The sequence below is a fragment of the Phyllobates terribilis genome, unplaced genomic scaffold (assembly GCF_046119375.1).
Source record: "Phyllobates terribilis strain yellow unplaced genomic scaffold, ASM4611937v1 Scaffold_327__1_contigs__length_2127877, whole genome shotgun sequence".
NCBI lineage: Eukaryota > Metazoa > Chordata > Amphibia > Anura > Dendrobatidae > Phyllobates > Phyllobates terribilis.
Genome location: NW_027363087.1, coordinates 45,660 through 67,500, shown reverse-complemented (window position 1 = coordinate 67,500; position 21,841 = coordinate 45,660). Strand labels below are relative to the sequence as shown.

General features: G+C 41.3%; 1 protein-coding gene across 1 annotated transcript in view; it reads left to right on the top strand.

Annotated features, from left to right (window-relative positions):
* LOC141221660 (protein ELYS-like) overlaps positions 1–21,841 on the top strand; it is a 109,742-nt gene that overhangs the window by 43,143 nt on the left and 44,758 nt on the right. The window contains exons 15-22 of the mRNA XM_073666556.1: positions 995–1,135; positions 1,774–1,878; positions 3,632–3,725; positions 4,653–4,770; positions 8,302–8,358; positions 8,627–8,773; positions 14,014–14,201; positions 14,338–14,482. Of these exons, the coding sequence (XP_073522657.1) occupies positions 995–1,135; positions 1,774–1,878; positions 3,632–3,725; positions 4,653–4,770; positions 8,302–8,358; positions 8,627–8,773; positions 14,014–14,201; positions 14,338–14,482 (995 nt within the window). The remainder of the gene's footprint in view (positions 1–994; positions 1,136–1,773; positions 1,879–3,631; positions 3,726–4,652; positions 4,771–8,301; positions 8,359–8,626; positions 8,774–14,013; positions 14,202–14,337; positions 14,483–21,841) is intronic.

The following is a 21,841-nucleotide window of genomic DNA, read 5'->3' as shown; positions in this document are numbered from 1 at the left end:
AAAATGACCTCCAGCAGGCCACAAATGAGCATGTCTGCACAAACTGTTAGAAACCGACTCCATGAGGGTGCTATGAGGGCCCGATGTCCACAGATGGGGGTTGTGCTCACAGCCCAACACCGTGCAGGACGCTTGGCATTTGCCACAGAACACCAGGATTGGCAAAGTCGCCACTGGCGCCCTGTGCTCTCCACAGATGAAAGCAGGTTCACACTGAGCACATGTGACAGAGTCTGGAGACAAAGCTGTGATATTTCTATTGTATCAAACTAAGGGCCCCGTCACACTAAGCGATGCAGCAGCGATCCCGATAACGATACGACCTGTCAGGGATCGTTGCTGCATCGCTAATACATCGCTGGTGAGCTGTCAAACAGGCAGGCTCACCAGCGATCAGGGGAGCAGCGATATCGTGGAAAGAATCGTTCCACGATGTCCTGCTCCCGTTACCAGCCTGCTGCAAGCAGGAGCAGGCTGGTAACTATGGTAAACATCGGGTTACTAAGTGCGCGTGTGCCCCTAGTAACCCGCTGTTTACCATGGATACCACTCTGCTACGGTGCGCGGGAGCCTCCGCGCACCGTAGCAGAGTGGTATCCATGGTAAACAGCGGGTTACTAAGTGCGCGCGTGCCCCTAGTAACCCGATGTTTACCATAGTTACCAGCCTGATCGCTGCTCCTGCTTGTCACACACAGCGATGTGTGCTGGCCAGCGGGAGGCCAATGACCAAAAAATGGTCCAGGACACTTTGCAACGATCAGCGACCTCACAGCAGGGGCCTGATCGTTGCAAAGTGTCACACACAGCGACATCGCTGGTGAGGTCGCTGGTGAGTCACCAAAACCGTGACTCAGCAGCGATATCGCTAGCGATCTCGCTATGTGAGACGGGGGCTTAAGCCCGTGTGTGATCGTAGTGCAGAACTGGAATAAGCCTTCTATGGTAAACATTCATAAGGCCGATCATCAGCTAACGTGTTCTCTCTCCCGCAGGTGCTCAGCTTTTTGATGGTTCATGCCATTTCATTGATTCTCAGACACTCCAGTCTCTACACCACTGTCAGCTCCGCCTCAGTAACCTTACAATTGTCTTGAACTGTTTTAGGAAAGAGGCCAAAGAGCTTACAAAACAAGGTACAGAAAGGTCTACCTAACGCATCTGTGTTTTGTTTTTCTTTGTTTTTTCATAACAACTCTAATTATAATAATATAAACAAGCTAGAATTTTAAGTTTGCCTATCATTACGAAATCTAAAACTTATAAAAACTATCAACGGATGAAACAAATGGGAATTTGTTCGGTTTTGAGAGCAGTGACCACTCAGCAGTGAGTGTCTGTTGCTGGATTTGCAAGTGGAGTCAGAGGCCGGGCAGTCACAGCTGAAGTGCTACAAGTGCTGAGCTGCCACCATCCTTTCAGATCCAAACTTCTTCCATGTCAGCAGGTTTCTCAATCAGTATCAACATTTGAATTAGTTTGTGATTAGGACAAAATGCTAAGAACCCTACAAAAACGTAACTTTTTCTACATAGACCCTTTCCCTCACCATGGGGTGCATTTCATTGAGTTTTTCTAGTACCCAGAAGTTAAGGAAATCAAGTTGACAATTATTCTTCTTGGCTTCTACCCAGTCTAATGCAGTTTTCATTTGTCAGCGGATTTTTGCCCTAGGCAGTATCATCAAATAAGTAATGTGTATCAAATACAGCAAAATATTTTAACGTGTTTCCTACATTATTTGACTTAAACATTTCCTATTTTCCTTCATTAGGATTAGTTAACTTAACCAATAAGCTTTCAGTGACCAAGCTCTTAAGTCACTATGCCTCTGTAGTCCTTTGGTTTTGTCGTTGTGGTCTTCTGCCAGATAACCCAGGTAAGGGCTTGCTCCCACTTGCTGTTCAATCCAATAAAAAAATCAGATTGCACTCACCCCAATGTTACCCTATGGTGTAGCTCACATCTGCGATTATTTTCTCATGCGAAAACGATTGTACCCGAGAATTGGATTGTACGCGCCCATATAAGTCTATGGGTGCGTGTGAAACATCACACTGCACTTGGATATCACCCGAGTGCAGTGCGATTCCCGCCGGCAACAGGAGATGGAGAAATGACTTTCTCCGTCCCCTCTCCAGCTGTGCTGCGATCCCCTCATGCGAGAGAATCCGGGCACTGACTCTCGGCTCACGCTCCCAGCAGAGCAGGAGCCCACACTCATTAGCATTTCTGATGCCATAAGCTAGTGGGACCCCGGCATAAACCTTCAGGGCAGAAAACATCTCCAATGCACAGCCTTTTTGGGTCCGAGAACAACATGGTCTGATCGAACCAACTCCATGGCCTGCAATAGTACTAAAGACTTACCTTCTGAGACATTTACTTTATATTGAAAGTATGTGCCATAAATAACAACTAGTTGCTGGATCAATTTATAGAGCTCCCACTCGTGAGGAAAATAGAGGTACCATTCTAATTGGTTTGCTGACCAGAAAGTAAGAGACCATGCATTCAGCTCTATACATTGTAGTATACAGTACAGACCAAAAGTTTGGACACACCTTCTCATTTAAAGATTTTTCTGTATTTTCAGGACTATGAAAATTGTACATTCACACTGAAGGCATCAAAACTATGAATTAACACATGTGGAATTATATACTTAACAAAAAAGTGTGAAACAACTGAAAATATGACTTATATTATAGGTTCTTCAAAGTAGCCACCTTTTGCTTTGATGACTGCTTTGCACACTCTTGGCATTCTCTTGATGAGCTACAAGAGGTAGTCACCGGAAATGGTCTTCCAACAATCTTGAAGGAGTTCCCAGAGATGCTTAGCACTTGTTGGCCCTTTTGCCTTCACTCTGCGGTCTAGCTCACCCCAAACCATCTCGATTGGGTTCAGGTCTGGTGAATGTGGAGGCCAGGTCATCTGGCGTAGCACCCCATCACTCTCTCTCTTGGTCAAATAGCCCTTACACAGCCTGGAGGTGTGTTTGGGGTCATTGTCCTGTTGATGCCTTCAGTGTGAATGGACAATTTTCATAGTCATGAAAATACAGAAAAATCTTTCAATGAGAAGGTGTGTCCAAACTTTTTGTCTGTACTGTGTGTAGGACACTGAAACAGTTTAGTGTTTCCCTTCTCCCATCATCTACAATGCATATAAGGGCCATTCACGCATGTGACATTTCTTCATCTGATCTTCTCCTTTCTGTGCTACAGGAATCAGGATTCGCACATTCTGCCACAATACGGCTCCCCCAGAAATGACCCCACAGCACACCATAATTACCTTCCCTTTCAGTGCTATGCCTCGCTGGTCTTCTCCATGACATATAAAATACATATGACCAAGCACATGGTTGAGGGCACACTGAAGGGTATCCTGGGCCACAGATTATGCACTTTTGATCTAGAGCAAGAACTTTTTTTTTAAATTAGCCAATGGCCTTGTTGGATAGGTCATCAAATTTGTTGTGACCGAACAACCCCCTTAACTAATAAATGTTTTGCTGCAATTGTCACGATTTTCTTGACCAAAACAAAATGAATGTACTGTTTGTTTTTCATTTTGCTATATACTTGTGTTTATTCTCCCTTTTTTTTCCTTGTTCATTCTGTCAGATGGAGCCGTGCAGTTGACCAGGCCATACTACAATTATCAACTGGTTCAGCACTACTATGCTGAGCGTCGGAAAAAGTTGGAGCATTTGTCTAGGTAGTGAAAATGTTGCTCTGATTTCTGTAATACGGACTTCAGTTCCCTACCACTTTTTCTAGTCAGTTTGTCAGAAATCCCTATTGGAGCTCATTCAGACGTCCATAAAAACTGTCTGAGATGGAACTGCAATGCACATTCTGGCCACTGCTCTCCAGACTCGAGAGTGACCGGCTCATAGAAATACATGAAGCTGTCACGCTTGGGTCTGGAGACCCGCAGCCAGTCTGTGCATTAGCGTCTGTGCTTAGACGTCTGAATAAGCCCTTTGCTGATGGTGTTTTTTTTTTTTTTTTCCCTTGACACAAAATTGAAAAATCTAAAGGAAAGAGTCTTGCTCCTTTTATTGGATTTATTCCCCAAAAATTGCATGCTAGGTAACACATTCATCCTTCTCCATCACCCCATTTCTGCCGCATGAAAGTGCACACGTTTTAGTTGGAGCAGAGAGCTTTTGGTGTAAATGCCATCATTGGGACCGGATTGGATTAGGTTCTTCTGTATAGATCAGAGGCTGTTAATTGCTGTCCGACCTACATGTTACTTTGTGCTGCTGGAAAGCCACAATTACAAGGTTCTAGAAGCGCTGGAGTGTCCAGGTCTGACCGTATATAAATGACCCTGGGCTGAATACTTATTGACAACATCCAAATCTGAGACTGTTAAGGGGGAGAAAAAAAGTAACATTTAATTAATATAAGAAAACATTTTAAATTTGTAAATGTATATGGCCATGATAACAGATGAATAAAACTTCTCAGACATTTTCAGAAGGCAGAGATTACAAAATTAAAAAATTGTTCTGAAGGCCAAACGTGACCCTTGCCTTTAAGGAGTTATACAAACTGATTAATAATATTGCGCAACATTTTTTTTATTGCTTTTAGGGGTATAAAGGTAACACTTTTTATGTTTCCTATGTTACAGAGGTAAATGGAATTCTACCTTGATGATCGATAACCTGATTTCTCGGCTTGGAGAAAGAGTTGAGCATTTATGGAAGAGAGACGGTGGCTCAGGCAAATATCCACCTGCTACCTTGCATGTAAGAAAAACCAATAAGGCAATCTTATGTTTATGCCATAACTGTTTAGTACTGTTCCAATCACTTCAAACCCATTTAACTATACATCACAGGCCAAGTTCTTTCTCTTCCAAAGTGTTAATGCTAATTGGGTGCTGAAGTGGAACTTACAACTGAACCTCATTGAAATGCATGTTCAGTGTAAAACAGCATGGAAAGTATCTGATCTGTTTCTGCTGTGGACTCTTCATTATGATCAGTAAAGGTTCTGGTGTGTGGTCCTCTTTAAGCGTTTGAAAACATTTTCATACCATCTTTTTATCGATTACTTCAATAAATTCTTGGATGTTAGAAGCTGGAACATTTTTCCCTCCTTTTTTCCATTGCAGTTTTAGACCTTTATACTTTATCCGGTAGCTTTAACAAAAGTTATTGGATATATCGCTACTATTTCAAATGTCTGCCTCTGAAGTTGATGTAAAGTTCCTAATGCTTAGCGGGCAACAGAAGGTTGTCCAGCAACTCAATGAAATAACTTTTATTCCTCATCCATCTCCGCCGGTCATCGATCCACCAAGGCTGATGCTGCAGTGGAGTGCTATTGAGCCCCTAATCCGTAGAGGTTCCTGAAGGGTTTAGCCTGTGGACTTCCAAAAAAAATTGGAAGGATGAGTATTATAACCCACCCTCCCCCAAATCGCACTGTTGCCTACTGAATTGCTCCTCCAAACCTCTGCCTTAGGGGCTTCCTCCTGGGTTTGTTTGGGGATTGTCTCCTTTTTATTTCCTAATTTTCAAAATGTAATTTGTAGTGCTATATCATAAAACTATTTTATCTCGCTCTCCCTGCTCGGGATAATCTGAGGCTTGACTTTTTGTTGTCAATGGGCACTTTTCACGCTGTTTGTGGGACGGTCACTTTTTTTTTTTTTACTGGCTTTCAGTCCTGGGCTTCTCCTTTGCCTCCATCTGATCTTCCTGTTCGTCTACACCTCCTTTCTACAGCTCCAGCCACCTTTCTGCTGCCAACATAATTTTGGGACGCAGTTCTGTGATTTTACGGCTCTTGAACCTCTCCCTGGTACTTTTAGGCGTCGTCCTGGTCCTATTTAATTTTTTTCTATGTGCCATGTCCTTTTCCAAGGGAGAACTTATTTTAGGAAGCTTTCCCCCTGTTGCACTGGTCACCTATTTTGTTTGTTTGCTCTGTGACAAATGTTTATCATGTGGTCAGTGAGGCTGCCTTAACGCTTCGCCTACTCACAACCCCTTAGATTCCCCTAAAGAACTGAGCAGCATGTGCCAGATCTTTGACTTTGGCTCAAAGTAACCTGGCCACCCTCTCCCAGTCCACAGTTGATTTCTCTAGATCGCTTGCTAGCCCAACTTGCGTGTCAATGTTTTCTTTCCTAAGTCGAGTAATTCTGCCCTGTCTCACATAGAAATTGAGGCGCATACTTCCCTATGCACAGATGCTTTCACAAGACATAGGATTTCTTCCCACACATCCTCTGGCATTCCTCGGACAGTGCCACCGCGGATGAGATTGCGTCTGCCCCTGCCCAGTCTGATTCTCCAGGGGTTACCTCTGAGTGATTCTGAGTCTGAGCAGAATACTAAGCTAGCCTCTGCATTGCATGACCTTTGCTGGGCAATGAGGGCCACCCTCGAAGTCAAGTAAGTAGTGTCCTCCTCTCCTTCCCAAAAAGTAGTTTCCTTCCGTCAAGTCCGGCAACCATTCTCTTTTCCAACCATGAAGACTTGGTGATGCTCTTACCAAAGAATGGCAGTACGGACTAACTCGTGCCTTCCTCTAGGAGGTTTGAGGTAATTTTCTCCTTGCAGAGTAATTAGTTGTCAAATTTTCTATACCTCCCTCTGTTGAAGCCCAGGTAGCTAGTGTCTAGAGCCACTACCTTGCTCTTCTCTCATTCAGTATCCCTCAGATAAAAGTTCAGGACTCTAAAAAGTGGCAGCAAGTTGATGTCATGCTTCTGTGGCGTGTCTCGTATTTACAAAAGGTGTGATTTCTTGTGGCAATAACCTCCATTGATAGCGTGCCTGAGCACACTTCCCTTTCCTGCGGGGCTCTCTTATTTTGTTCCCCATCAGGACAAGCTGTTCTTGTTCTCTGTGCTACATTGTTTTCCAAAAGTTGATCAAGTCATTCCCCATTAATGATAACATTGTTCTCCCCTCCTTGTGCCTATCCTCCTGCTGGTCCCTGTGAGTGTTTTCCCTCTGTCTAGATATGGTCAGAGCCATTAGGGCCTATCTTTCTTATGGAAATCTTCCAGAGATCCAATTCTCTTTTTGTGATCCCTGATGGGTCACACTAGGCTGGTCAACCTCCAAGACAACCATTCCCATATTGATCAGTTTCGCTATTATGCAAGCTAACAAGACCAAGGGTAAATCTCCACTGTTCAAGATTACTGCTGATTCCACAAGGTTGGTCGGAGCCTCCTGGGCAGTCTGGTTGGCTGCTATCTGGCCTCTGTCCACACTTTTTGTAAAATTTTACAAGATTTACACTATGGCTTCTGCCAACTTGTGATATATGATGCTGCAGTCTGGTATGCGGTTTGTTATTTGTTGTTTTTCCCTCTGGGATGCTCACGGTCCTGTAACTCGCAATTATAGAATTGTGAAAATTGCATTTTTCTTACTGTAAAATCCCTTTCTCATTGAATATACTGGGTCACATTGCTGTTGTCTTCCCATTTTTCAGTACTTTATATGGTATGTTGAACATCTTTTTTGATTTTTTTTCTTATTCTTTCAATATAGTAGTATGAAAAATTTAAAAAAAAAGTAAAGCTGAAACTTACAAATGTTCAATTTCTTCATAATAGTCCTATGCTACTTTTTATCTCCCTAAAGCATCTCTCTCAACTAGTTTTAACCGGACAGCCCCTTTATCACTTATTTGCAGTATGGGTGATGACTTGCTAATCGGTTGGTGTCTGGGTGTTGGGACCCACACCAACGTGGAACTTTCATTCCCAAAGAGGAACATTTATCCCCGATTAGAAATGGAGCATCATATCGGATGTCTGAACCCCTCCCGAGATGGCTGCCCCTATAATCATGCACAGAAAATATGATAGTCATACAACTTAACTCGGAAGAAGAATGATATACGATATGGTATTATTTACCCCTTCACAACATCTGCCATATATGTACGGCACTTAGGGTAGTGCATTCCCGCAAACTGCTGTTCATGTACGCCGCTGCGAGGTCCTGTCACTGCGCTGAATCACGATGGCTGCTGTCTCTTACAGCTGACCATCCCTGCACGTTGTCAGTTGTCATTCCAGTAACTTGGGTATCTATGGTTATGATAAATCATATAGTGAGTTAGTTGCTAGTGGTATTATCCATGGATGCACATGAGGTAAGCGACATAGTGAATCTGAAGAACTATACTTAATTTTTAATTGGAGGTATTTGCTAATATTATAACTACTGCTTGATCTTTGTGATGGGAATACCCCTTTTTAACTTTTTTCGTTCTTGCTAACTGATCTTTAACACTGTGTGTTGCAGGCACTTCTAGACGTGTATCTACTAGAAGATACAGATGAAATAAACAAACACACAATTGTATCCTTTTTCCGTTTACCAGATGACCTAAAACAAAAAGGTCTCATGATTTCCACCATATTTGTGATTTATGCCAGACAAAGGCGTATGGTTTAGTGGAAAAGGCCTGGCTTAAAGTGCAACACTGTGGGCCAAAAGTTCACCAATTTCTTTCACAAATTAAGCTAGAGTTCTCTTGTCTAAACCAAAACATATAGTTTTGTGCAAAACATTTATAATTATTTACAAGACTATGTATTGCAAATAACCTTAACCACTTGTATACCAGATGGTCTATTTTTTGTTGGATGTCATGTACTCGTTCTCAGATAAGCCGGATTCTTCCATAGAATCATTTCCCGCAGCTTTTTCCATCCCTTGTGGTCTAATAAAACTTACTCAAGGCTTTTGGCTTCTGGATCACAATGATTATCAGGTATTGTTTTTACTGTTTACTTGTATTTTTAATTATTATAGTACCCTTAAGGTTGTGTAGATATCTGGGCTGGTAATATCATCCTGGTAATTCTACTGAACTCAACCGGTTCAGTAAAAATACCTTTTCACTTTGCTTTATAAAGAAGAAACCCCTTCAGAAATGCTGATATGTAGCTGATCTGGCTCTAATAGAAAACGGAGAATTTAGAGTTTTGTCCTTCCACACAATCCATACCATTTTACTTCAGATACACACTTCATTTACAGGGGTTGTCCACTACCGACAAACCCTTAACTCCATTCCCCCTAGAAATGAAAAGTAATGTATATTAGTCTTCCGCAACGGTTGGCAGTCAAGCGAGATAGGCGCTGCTATTCCTGGCAGGTGACATTGTTGTTTCACATGACTGCCGCAGCAAATCCGCAGCGTATTGACTGCAGCCTTTACTATTTTGTCAGAGCAGACGTCTGCGATTCTTGTCTTGTGTCCACATCAACCTGTCACCCGCTGGGAACTACAGCATCGTCATTGCTCAAGGCGCTGCGGCAATTGAATATACAGTGTGTGTCTATGTATATATAGTCTATAATTGATGTTATGTATGTTAAAGGGTTTGGGACTTTAATATTGATTCACAATCTTTAGGATAGGTCACCAGTTTCCAATCATTGGGGGTGAGACTCTCCACACCCCCACTTATCAGCTCTTCCAGTTGCCAGTGGCAGCCAGACGTACTCAGTTGTGAAGCGGAATTACACAGTCCGACAACTGCACAGTAGTCTCTTCCGTGTACTGTACAGGCGGCAAATGTGTAGTACCAGGTTGTGGCCACTTTATAGTTGATGGCGCTGTGCAGCTCCACAGCTGACACTTAAAGCATCTGATTGGTGGGGGGGGAGTTAAATGTCACACCCCCAGCATTCAGATATTGATGACCTATCGTAACGATAATCCGTCACTAGCAAAGTCCCAGACAACTGCTTTTAAGGATTTTATTACTCATTTCTCTGAGCTGCCGGCTTCTGCACATCTTTAAGGTAACCTGTCACCTCCAAAAAAATATGCTATTTATCTGCATATATAGTGGTAATCTGCAGGTAAGTGGCTATGGAATCATGTCTGGAAAGCTTACTGGAGAAAGGGATGAAAAAAAGTTAATTTTCCAGAATTAGGACATGAATTCACATCCTAGGAAGGGGTCCGCATGTGTGGAGGGGACTTAGGAGCTGAGCGTCTTCCACACTTGGCTAATGCTGGCTGTAAGACATAGCTGACATCAGTCTCTAACAGCCGCTGCCGGAGAGAAGTTTCCGTTGCGATGGTTACCAATTTAAACACTGCTGCCAATCTGGTGGGGACCGATTAGTTACTATGACAGCCGGTGGTATGCTGAAGATTCTGTCATTGTCCTCTTAATACCACGATCTCAACTACAGTGGGGAAAAAAAGTATTTAGTCAGCCACCAATTGTGCAAGTTCTCCCACTTAAAAAGATGCGAGAGGCCTGTAATTGTCATCATAGGTAGACCTCAACTATGAGAGACAAAATGAGAAAGCAAATCCTGAAAATCACATTGTCTGATTTGGAAAGATTTTTTTTTTAAATTTTGGTGGAAAATAAATATTTGGTCAATAACAAAAGTTCATCTCAATACTTTGTTATATATCCTTTGTTGGCAATGACAGAGGTCAAACGTTTTCTGTAAGTCTTCACAAGGTTGGCACACACTGTTGCTGGTATGTTGGCCCTTTCCTCCATGCAGATCTCCTCTAGAGCAGTGATGTTTTGGGGCTGTCACTGGGCAACACGGACTTTCAACTCCCTCCAAAGATTTTCTATAGAGTTTAGATCTGGAGACTGGCTAGGCCACTCCAGGACCTTTAAAAATGCTTCTTACGAAGAAACTTCTTCTTTGCCCTGGCGGTGTGCTTAGTATCATGGTCATGCTGAAAGACCCAGCCACGTTTCATCTTCAATGCCCTTGCTGATGGAAGGAGGTTTTCACTCAAAATCTCATGATACTTGGCCCCATTCATTCTTTCTTGTACACGGATCAGTCGCCCTGGTCCCTTGGCAGAGAAACAGCCCCAAAGCATGACGTTGCAACCCCCATGCTTCACAGTAGGTATGGTGTTCTTTGGATGCAACTCCACATTCTTTCTCCTCCAAACACGCTGAGTTGTGCTTCTACCAAACAGTTCTACTTTGGTTTCAGATGACCATATGACATTCTCCCAATACTCTTCTGGATCATCCAAATGCTCTCTAGCAAACTTCAGACGGGCCCGGACATGTAATGGCTTATGCAGGGGGACACGTCTGGCACTTCAGGATCTGAGTCCCTGGTGGCGTAGTGTGTTACTGATGGTAGCCTGTAAAGTTGGTCCCAGCTATCTGCAGGTCATTCACTAGGTCCCCCCGTGTGGTTCTGGGATTTTTGCTCACCATTCTGGAGATCATTTTAACCCCACGGGGTGAGATCTTGTGTGGAGCCCCAGATGGAGGGAGAATATCCGTGGTCTTTGTATGTGTTCCATTTTCTGATTATTGCTCCCACAGTTGATTTCTTCACACCAAGCTGCTTGCCTATTGCAGATTCAGTCTTCCCAGCCTAGTGCAGGGCTACAATTTTGTTTCTGGTGTCCTTCGCCAGCTCTTTCGTCTTCACCGTAGTGAAGTTTGGAGTGTGACTGTTTGAGGTTATGGACAGGTGTCTTTTATAATGATAACAAGTTCAAACAGGAGCCAGTACTACAGGTAATGAGTGGAGGACAGAGGAGCCTCTTAAAGAAGAAGTTACAGGTCTGTGAGAGCCAGAAATCTTGCTTGTTTGTAATTGACAAATACTTATTTTCCACCAAAATGTGAAAAAAAAAATCTTTCCAAATCAGACAATGTGATTTTCAGGATTTGTTTTGTCATGTTGTCTCTCATAGTTGAGGTCTACCTATGATGTCAATTACAGGCCTCTCATCTTATTAAGTGGGAGAACTTGCACAATTGGTGACTAAATACTTTTTCCCCACTGTATATACTGCATTACTGTATGTGCTATAAACGATCACCGGTTTCACAAAAATGTGAATAAAAAGTTTTTAAAAGTTGAATAAATTAAAATCGCCCCCTTTTCCTCAGTTTAAAAATAAAGGAACAAAAACATTTGTTGTTGCTGCATTCATAAAAGTACAGTCCATTAAAATACGTAACGAATTAACCCATTAACCCATAAAAAAAAAAAGCTAGAATTTCATTTTTTTGGGTCACCTCACCAACCTGGAAAAAAGTAATTAATAAGCAAACCGTGCATTATATGTACACAAAATTGGTTTCAATAAAAATGTCAGGATAGCACACAAGAGTCTAGGAAAATGGCAACACAAAATAATGTTTTGCTTTCTAAGACCACTTAGAGGACCGGTCACCAAATTTTCCATGTTCAACTGGATATAATAATGGTTGCAGAGCAGTATAAAATGTTTTTTTTTTTTGTGTGTTTTTTCCTTTTTTTTTTCTTAAATTTTACCCCTAATGAGTTATCACAGAGATGTCACTGGTGACGTATGGTTCTTACACCTGTATGATGCTGACCAATCCATAAGCCGGCAGCAACATAGCAAACACGCCCCACCATAGCGTAGAGCAGGTTTGTCAGTGAGTAGGATGTAATCCCGTTTATGTCTGCAGTGCGATCAGTGATTAGAAAAGAGCTGACAGAAGGGTTTATGGGACACATTTAAAGGGAACCGGTCACCCCCCCCCCGGTGATATCAGACCTCTACTATGGGCATGCAGGTGATAGAAAAGTAACTCTATACTACCTGTATGGCCCATAGTAGAGGTCTGATGGGAACCTGTCACCCCCCCCCCCGGTGATATCAGACCTCTACTATGGGCATGCAGGTTATAGAAAAGTAACTCTATACTACCTGTATGGCCCATAGTAGAGGTCTGATGGGAATCTGTCACCCCCCCGGTGATATCAGACCTCTACTATGGGCATGCAGGTTATAGAAAAGTAACTCCATACTACCTGTATGGCCCATAGTAGAGGTCTGATGGGAATCTGTCACCCCCCCGGTGATATCAGACCTCTACTATGGGCATGCAGGTTATAGAAAAGTAACTCTATACTACCTGTATGGCCCATAGTAGAGGTCTGATGGGAATCTGTCACCCCCCCGGTGATATCAGACCTCTACTATGGGCATGCAGGTTATAGAAAAGTAACTCTATACTACCTGTATGGCCCATAGTAGAGGTCTGATTGCAGAGATATGTGTTTTTATAAAAGCACGTTTTCTATCCCCTGTATGGCCATATTAGAGGTCTGCTATCTCCCAGGGGGTGGCAGATTCCCTTTAAACTCCGCTGTACTGCCCCTCCCTGCACACTGCCACTCATGCAGGAGGTTAGGCTAGAAGAGGTACATCGCACACTGAGAAACCTGCTCTCAGCTATGGTGGGGGGTGTTCTTTATATGCTTTGTTGCTGCCTGCTTATGATTGGAGGAAAAGTGCACAACCCCCTGTGGAAACAAGAACACCCCCTTGCACTTAACAATTGTTAACTTGTTAGGTGCAAAATACATTGCTAATATCATCGCAACAGAGCCAAAATGAGAAAAAAAACATATTTATTCCTCACTGCAACCATTGTGTCCAGTTACACATGAAACATGTTCTCAAAGTCTCTAGTTAAATATAGAGAAATTGCTGCATGTTTGGTATCACTGTAATCGGACTGCCGTCAACCGCCAAATGAACACCCTCAAAAAAAATAAAATCCAATAATGGAGGATTGGGATGCATTTTTTTTCCTCCATTTGAACCCACTTGAAGCTTGTTTTACCATTATTCAGTATATTGTGTGGTAAAATGATTGGCACTATTCAAAATTAAAATTTGTCCTGTAAAAAATAAGCCCTCATACATTTTTTGATGGCGAAAGGTAAAAAAAATGACTGCAAAAATAAAAAAATCACCATGTCCTGAAAGGGTTAAGTTTTATTGTAGATTTTTTTCCTTTTTCTTTGCTCTCTTCCATAGGATGGTGCAGGGAGCTGCTAGTCCATACAGTGAGCGTGACTGGAATCACTGTCCCTGCAGTTGACGCTCTGCAGAGCAGCCAGTCAGTCTGCAGAGGGCCATTATTACCACTCATTTTGCAGAGAAATATGTTTTTTGGAGGTGATAGGTTCCCTTTAAGAAAGAATAACAGATCTTTTTTCCACTTCTAGAATTCAGTGGACTGTCTGCTCCATCCTGCCACAAGTAAGGTAATGCCATGGCAGCACAATCTGATTATAGAGACCTTAATGTGCCATGGAGACCACAGACTGGCCCTACGCTATATTCTAGCTATGAAGCCTCCAATATTCAACAGTGCAGAGGTCAAACGTCACATGACTGTATTTTTAGAAAACAGGTAAGTTTTGTTGCCTTTGTCACATGTTAATTTCTAGTTGTCTTTAGACAATTAAAGAATCATGATGAATTGGGGCACAGCGATAGGTTTATGGTATCCACTGGCTGTATATTTAATGACCTATCACAATTTGTAGGCACATTTTTGAGGCCTGGAATCTGCAAAAGCTCCACTCCAGCCGATTGAATGTTGAAGAGCTGCTGAAACATATGTATGAAACATGTCAAGAAATGGGGCTTGTGGAAGATTTGCTGAAGCTTGCCTTCACAGATTCTGAACAAGTAAGAGGCCATAAAGCCAGCATAACCATGACTGTAGAAAGTTTCTTTACTCTGTCTGTCTCGTTCTCGCTATCGCAGCTTTTAGAAGCCCTCTCCCACCCAATCAGCACCCCTGCGACACAAACACGGGCTCCTGATGGCAGTCATGGCAATCTGAGGTCAAATAATGACCTCCGTCTGCCAGCTACAGTGGCCTGTTAGACCATGCAAGAAGGATGGCCTAAAAGTCTTTTGTTTGTGTAACACTGACAGGTGTAATGCATTATCCCAGTGATCAGAGTAATAAAAGGTAAAATCCCATAAAGGAATGAAGTAAAGTAAAAAAACTAAAAAATTTAAAAAATATTTTTAAATAAGAACAAAAAATTAAAAATAATTCAATAAATATGTATATGTCTGTAAAGAGAAACGAAAAAGTGCTCATTTTGTATTACCACATCCAAAACGACCCGAACTATAAAACTCACTATTTAACCCCTTCAGTGAACACCATAAAATGTCAAACTATGCTTTTTCATCATACCATTGAAAAAAGTGGAACAAAATGCAATAAAAAAGACGTATTTAAATAGCTGGTAACGTCGTCATCTTCTCCCTCAAAAAAAAGACGCCATACAGCTTCATCAGTGGAGAAATAAAAAAAAAAAAAAGCTATAGTCCTCACATGACTGTCAGCAGAAATATACAAACATTATAGTTCTCAAAATATGGGGATGCAAAAACTGTTGTGTTTTTTTTAATAAAAGGGGGGGGGGTTTAGGGCGCAAAAGTGGCCAAACACAAAAAAAGTAATAAACCTGGTGTCTCTGTAATCATGCTGACCCACAGTGAAGGCGTTAAAAATAAAACCAATTCTGTTGATTTGTTCACTTTGCCTCCTAAAGATTTAAGTAAGGCTCAGCTCACATTTATCCTGCTCTCTATGATGAGAGACCAGACCGAGTACAGAGGAACTCTGTTGCATCATCATAGAGGAGAATGGATCCCTCAGGGGTTTCATCTGAATCACATCATTCGGAGATTTCGATGGAAACCCCAATGTAAGTGCTCAACGTAGAGCACAGTATAGATGTGATCCCAAATGTTATGTAAAATGTTCCCAATAAAAGCTTTGATTTAATTCACAAAAAAACAAGTCCCCACTCAGGTCCGTCACCTGTCAGTGGAAATATAGAGGGTTTCCACCTTACTGGTTGCACAAAGGCTCTGGAAAAGTGAAATTGCTCACCGCAAAAGAAATCCAGCAAATTCTGCACTCCCAGATCCAAATGCCCCCCTCCGTCTAAGCTGCACAATGTGCCTAAACCACGTTTAGCGTCCACAAATTTGGCACTTCTGTAGCGTTGAGGGCCCGCTTAAATTACGGGGTACATGTTTCCGGAAGCACAGGTTGGGCATAATGTATGGGCACTACAATGGCAGGTTTGCATTTTTAACTCTGTATCATCCATTAAAATTGTCACTACACCTGTAAATAAATTCCCAATTGGGTGTAATTTCCAAAATAGGGTTACTCGAGGGGGAGGTTCTGCCCTTCTGGTACGTTGGGCTCTGTATGTGGAGTCCACAAACTATTCTACAATAATTTATTCTCAAAGAGTCCTAGCGCTTCCTCCCCCCGAGTCTCACCATGTGGGTAAGCAGTACTGTATAGCCACATATGAGGTATTGCTTGGTCAGCAGAAATTGTGTGATAAACTTTGGTACCATTTCTACCCATTTTCCCTCGTAAAACAACATTTTTGTGGTATGAATACAGGATAAAAAATATCTTTTTACTGTGTTAGACAGTAGATAGAAAAATATTCAAATTTAAGAGTCCTCAGTGGTTGATGCCTTTTAATTGCTAACTGAAAAGATGGTAACAAATAGCAATCTTTTGAGACTGCTCGGGTGTCTTCATCAGGTATTATTCTGTGACACATTCTACTATAACTTGTTCACAGAGAGACAAATAATGCTCCTTCCATCCTGAGTCTCGCTGTATGGCTAAGCAGTGCTGTATTGCCACATTCAGAAGAAATTGTGTGGCAAATTTTGGTACCATTTTTACCCATTTTCCTGTGTGAAAATGGAAAATTAAATTATTTTTCTTCACTGCTCAATGGTATAAAATTCTGTGACACACCCGTGGTGTAGGGTGAATTCACTGAAGTGTAGTTTGTAAAATGTGGGTCACTATTGGTAAGGTTCTGCTGTTCTGGCACCTCAGGGGCTCTTCCAGTGGGTCATGGCACCCGTAAATCATAACAGTAAAATCTGTACTACAATATGGTGCTCTTTCCCTTCTGAGCTTTCCACTGTGCCTGAAATGTAGTTCCTGCTACATGTTGGGTATTGGTGCTCTGGGGGAAAAATGGACCTCACAGGTAGTTGTGCAATTTTTCCTATTAATTCTTATAAAAATGTAAAATTTAAGGCTAAAACAACATTATAGTGTTAAAAATGTGATAATTGTTTCTTCACCACCCAATGGTATAAAATGCTGTGAGACACATGTGATGTCCACATGTTAACTGCACCCTTGCATGAATTTATTGAGGGGTGTAGTTTGTAATGTGTGGAAATTTATTGGTGGTGTCTGTTTAACTGGCAATGTAAGGGACACTGCCAATGAAACATGGCACCCTCAAACCATTCCAGCAAATCTGCACTCCTATGGTGCTCCTTCCCTTCTGAGCCTTGCACTCTGCCTTAAAACTAGCTTTCAACCACATATGGGGTATTGGCAAACTCGAAAAATTTATCCAATTTGTTAATCAATTTCTTCAATTTACTCAGTCCAATATTATACAATTCTGTGAGTCACCTGAGGGTTAAAAATGCTCATTTCACCCCTAGATGAATTTCTCAAGTGGTGTAGTTTCCAAAATGGGGTCACTTGTGGGGGGTTTCTCCAATAAATTCCAGTCAAAATGGCACACCAAAATTCAAATATGTCTCCTTTACTTCCGAGCACTGCCTGTAGTTTTCCCCTAAATATGGGTTATCGACGTACTCGGGAGAAATTGCACAACAAATTTTGTTGCCCAATTACTCCTGCTTCTCTTGTGAAAATGAAAAGTTTGGGGCAAAACCAACATATTTGATGGAAAATGTGATCTTTCATTTTCACGGGTTAGCGTTATAAAATTCTGTGAAGCACTTCTGGGTTCAAGGTGCTCACCAAACCTCTAGAAATATTCATTGAGGTGTGTAATTTCCAAACTTGGGTCACTTGTCAGGGGGATTCCACTGTTTAGGCACATAGGGGCTCTGCAAACACGACATGGAGTTAACTATCTATTGAAGGCAATTTTGTAGTCAAATGGTGCTCTATCCCTTCCAAGCCCTGCCGTGCGCCCAAATAGTAGTTTTCCTCCACATATGGAGTATCTGTGTACTTGGGAGAAATTACAACAAATTTTGGGGTACATTCTTTCCTTTTTCTCGATTTAAATGAAACATTTGGGACCACAGCAACATTTTTGTGGGAAAAATGTAAAATTGTATTTATTCTTTCTTCCATATTGCTTTAATTCCGGCGAAGCACCTAAAGAGTTAATAAACTTCTTGAATGTGGCTTTGAAGACTTTGAGGGGTGCAGTTTTTAAAAGGTGTTACTTTTGGGTATTTTCTGTCACATAGGCACCTCAAAGTCACTTAATTTACAAAACCAACATTTTTTATTTTGTTGGAAAAATGAAAAATTGCTGATAAACTTTTAACAATTGTAACGTAACAAAAAAATTGTTTTAAAAAAAAGTTGCTTATGTAAAGTAGACATGTGGCAAATATTAGTTTATTTATTTTTAGTGGTATGACCATCTTTTTTTAAAGGCATAAAAATGAAAAGTTTGACTTTTTTTTTAATTTGTCAAATTTCCAATCTTTTCATAAACACAAAGCATATTGACCTAAATTTACCACTAATATGTGTCATAATTACTGAGATATGATGTCGCATTCCAGAATTATTGCCACACATCGGTCAGAATTGAAAAATGTTGCCTGGTCAGGAAGGGGACACCATGACTTTTTGAGGGTTTCCAATATAAATGCCCCTCAGTCACTTCAAAAATAGATTTTGTAAATGTCTATAAAAAATTTCTGCTTAACTTTTAAGCCTTCTAACAGCCAAGCAAAATAAAGAAATGTTGGAAAAATTATGTTAACGTCTTAAATGCTTAACTATTTTTTTGTGACCTAGCTATCTGGCTCCATGACAGTAAATTCTGAGTTTCAAAATTTCTAATTTTCCAAATTCTAAATCATGCAGCTCTCAGATTACATAGCAAAAATTTGGTGACAGATTCTTTAACCCCCCGAGGGTGGTCGGCTCATTAATGACCAGGCCAGTTTTTACAATTCTGACCACTGTCACTTTATGAGGTAATAACTCTGGAACGCTTCAACGGATCCCCCTGATTCTGAGAATGTTTTTTCATGACATATTGTACTTCATGATTGTGGTAAAATTTCTTCAGTATGACTTGCATTTATTTGTAAAAAAAAAAGACATTTTCAAACTTTGAATTTTCATGCCCTTAAATCAGAGCGATATGTAGCACAATATAGTTAATAAATAACATTTCCCACGTTTCTACTTTTACATTTCCCACGTTTCTACTTTTACATTTCCCACATGTCTACTTTTACATTTCCCACGTGTCGACTTTTACATTTCCCACGTGTCGACTTTTACATTTCCCACGTGTCTACTTTTACATTTCCCACGTGTCTACTTTTACATTTCCCACGTGTCGACTTTTACATCAGCACAATTTTAGAACCAATTTTTTTTTTTGTTAGGAAGTTATAAGGGTTAAAAGTTGACCAGTGATTTCTCTTTTTTCCAACAAAATTTACAGAACCATTTTTTTTAGGGACCACATCACATTTGAAGTGACTTTGAAGGGCCTTTATGACAGAAAATACTCAAAAGGGACACCATTCTAAAAACTGCACCCCTCAACGTGCTCAAAACCACATTCAAGAAGTTTATTAACCCTTCAGGTGCTTCACACAAATTTTTGGAATGTGGAAGAAAAAAATGAACATTTTTATTTTTTTTTCACAAAAATTTTACTTTAGACCACAATTTTTATTTTCGCAAGTGTAACAGAAAAAATAAAGCCCAAAATTTGTTGTGCAATTTTCTCCTCAGCACGCCGATACCCATTATGTGGGGGAAAACCACTGTTTGGGCGCACGGCAGGATTCAGAAAGAAAGGAGCGCCATTTGAGTTTTTGAATGTAAAATTTGCTTGAATAATTAGCGGATGCCATGTTGTGTTTGGAGAGCCCCTGATGTGCCTAAACAGTGGAAACTTCCCACAAGTGACACAATTTTGGAAACTAGACCCCTCAGGGAACTTATCTAGATGTGTAGTGAGCACCCTGAACCCCAAGGTGCTTCACAGTAGTTTAGAACATGGAGCCGTGAAAATAAAAAAAGCTAACTTTTTCCACAAAAATGATCTTTTAGCCCCAAATTTTTCATTTTCACAAAGGTAAGAGGTGAAAATTGACCCCAAAAACTGTTGTGCAATTTCTCCTGAGTGCACCGATACCCCATATGTGGGGAAAATAGACTGTTTTGGCGCACGGCATGGTTCAGAAAGGAAGGAACACAAAATTGGCTGGAATTGAGAGTGGAAGCCATGTCGCGTTTGGAGAGCCCCTGATGTGCCTAAATAGTGGAAACCCCCCACAAGTGACCCCATTTTAAAAACTAGACCCCTCAAGGATTTTATCAAGGGGTATAGTGAACATTTTGAACTTAGAGGTACGACACAGAATTTGATAACATTAGGTCATCAAGTTGTCATTAGTCTTGAGTGCAAGTGCTCGCTACTTGAGTACTCGGGTATGCACCATGTATCGCGAGTGCTCGAGTGACATGTTCGAGTCCCCGCTCGCATGTTTCATGGTTGTTAGACACCCAAAAAAAAAAAAACATGCGGGGACCACTCGTGCATGGCAGGCAATCAACGCAACTTTTTTTTTTTGGCAACGAAGCATATGGGGCGGAGACTTGAGCATGTCACTCGAGCATCCGCGATACTCAGCGCATACCTGAGCACCCGATGCAGACTCAAGTAGTGAGCACTTCCGCTCAACACTAGTCACCATATCATCTTTTTTTTTTTTTTTTTTCACTTTTAAAAAAATCCCAACCCTAACCCTAGCGTTTATTTTTTACATCGTTCCTCGTGCGGTATAAGTGATTAGACGACCTTATTCTTCGGGTCGGTGCGATTACAGCGATACCAGATTCATATCAGATTTTTATGATTGATAGCTGTCACACACTAAGACGCTTTTTTTTTTTTTTTTTTTTTTTTTTTTTTTTGCATAGACTAGTTTTAGAATTGCCATATTTTGAGAGCTATAATTTTTCCATATTTTGGCCGACAGTCATGTGATGGCTTGTTTTTTATTGGTACCATTTTTGGACACGTGACATTTTGTGATCGCTTTTTTCTTCCGATTTTTAGGAGGCAGAATAAACAAAAAGCAACAATTCAGGAATTGTTTTTTTTTTTTTTTTTTTTTTTTTTTTTTTTGTTTTTTTTAATGCATTTCCACATGTGGTAAAATTGATAAGGCAGCGTTATTCTTTGGGTCAGTACGTTTTCATCAGTGCCACATTTTATATATTTTTTTTATGTTTTGGCGCTTTTACACAATAAAGAGTGTTTTATTGAAAAAAAAATTTTGTATCGCTTTTTTCTGTGACCTATAACTTTTTTTTTATTTTTTGGCTGATGGAGTCTTCTACATCTCCCTTCTCCACTGGTAGAATCTCCTAGCAGGTTATCCAGTATGCATTCAATCAGACAACGCCACAGCCGTGGCATACATACACCGACAGGGCTTAACACGCCGCAAATCCGTTATCACGGCGGTCTCATGGATTCTGGTCTGGGCCGAGTGACACGTGCCAGCAATATCGTCAGTACACATTCTGGGGGTGGACAATTGGGCCGCCGACTTCCTTAGTCATCAGACTCTCCTCGGGCGAGTGGACACTCAACCCCATCGTGTTCGATAAGATCTGTCACAGATGGGGCACCACCGACGTCTATCTAATGGTGCCTCACTTCGTAGCCAGGTCTCGCTACCCCTCTGGCAGTCGGTTATGACACCCTCCTCATTCCATGATTTCATTTTCATCTTCCTTACCTCTTTCCGCCTCTGCCACTGATCCCGAGAGTCATCAAGAAGATCAAGGCAGAGGGAGTCCCAGTAATCTTGGTGGCTGTAGACTGGCCCAGAAGGGACTTACTCTCTCTCTCTCAGGGTCCCCTCTTCCACCAGAATTCTCGGTCTCTGAATTTAATGGCATTGGTTTTGAGAGAAGCATGTTTTTCATCC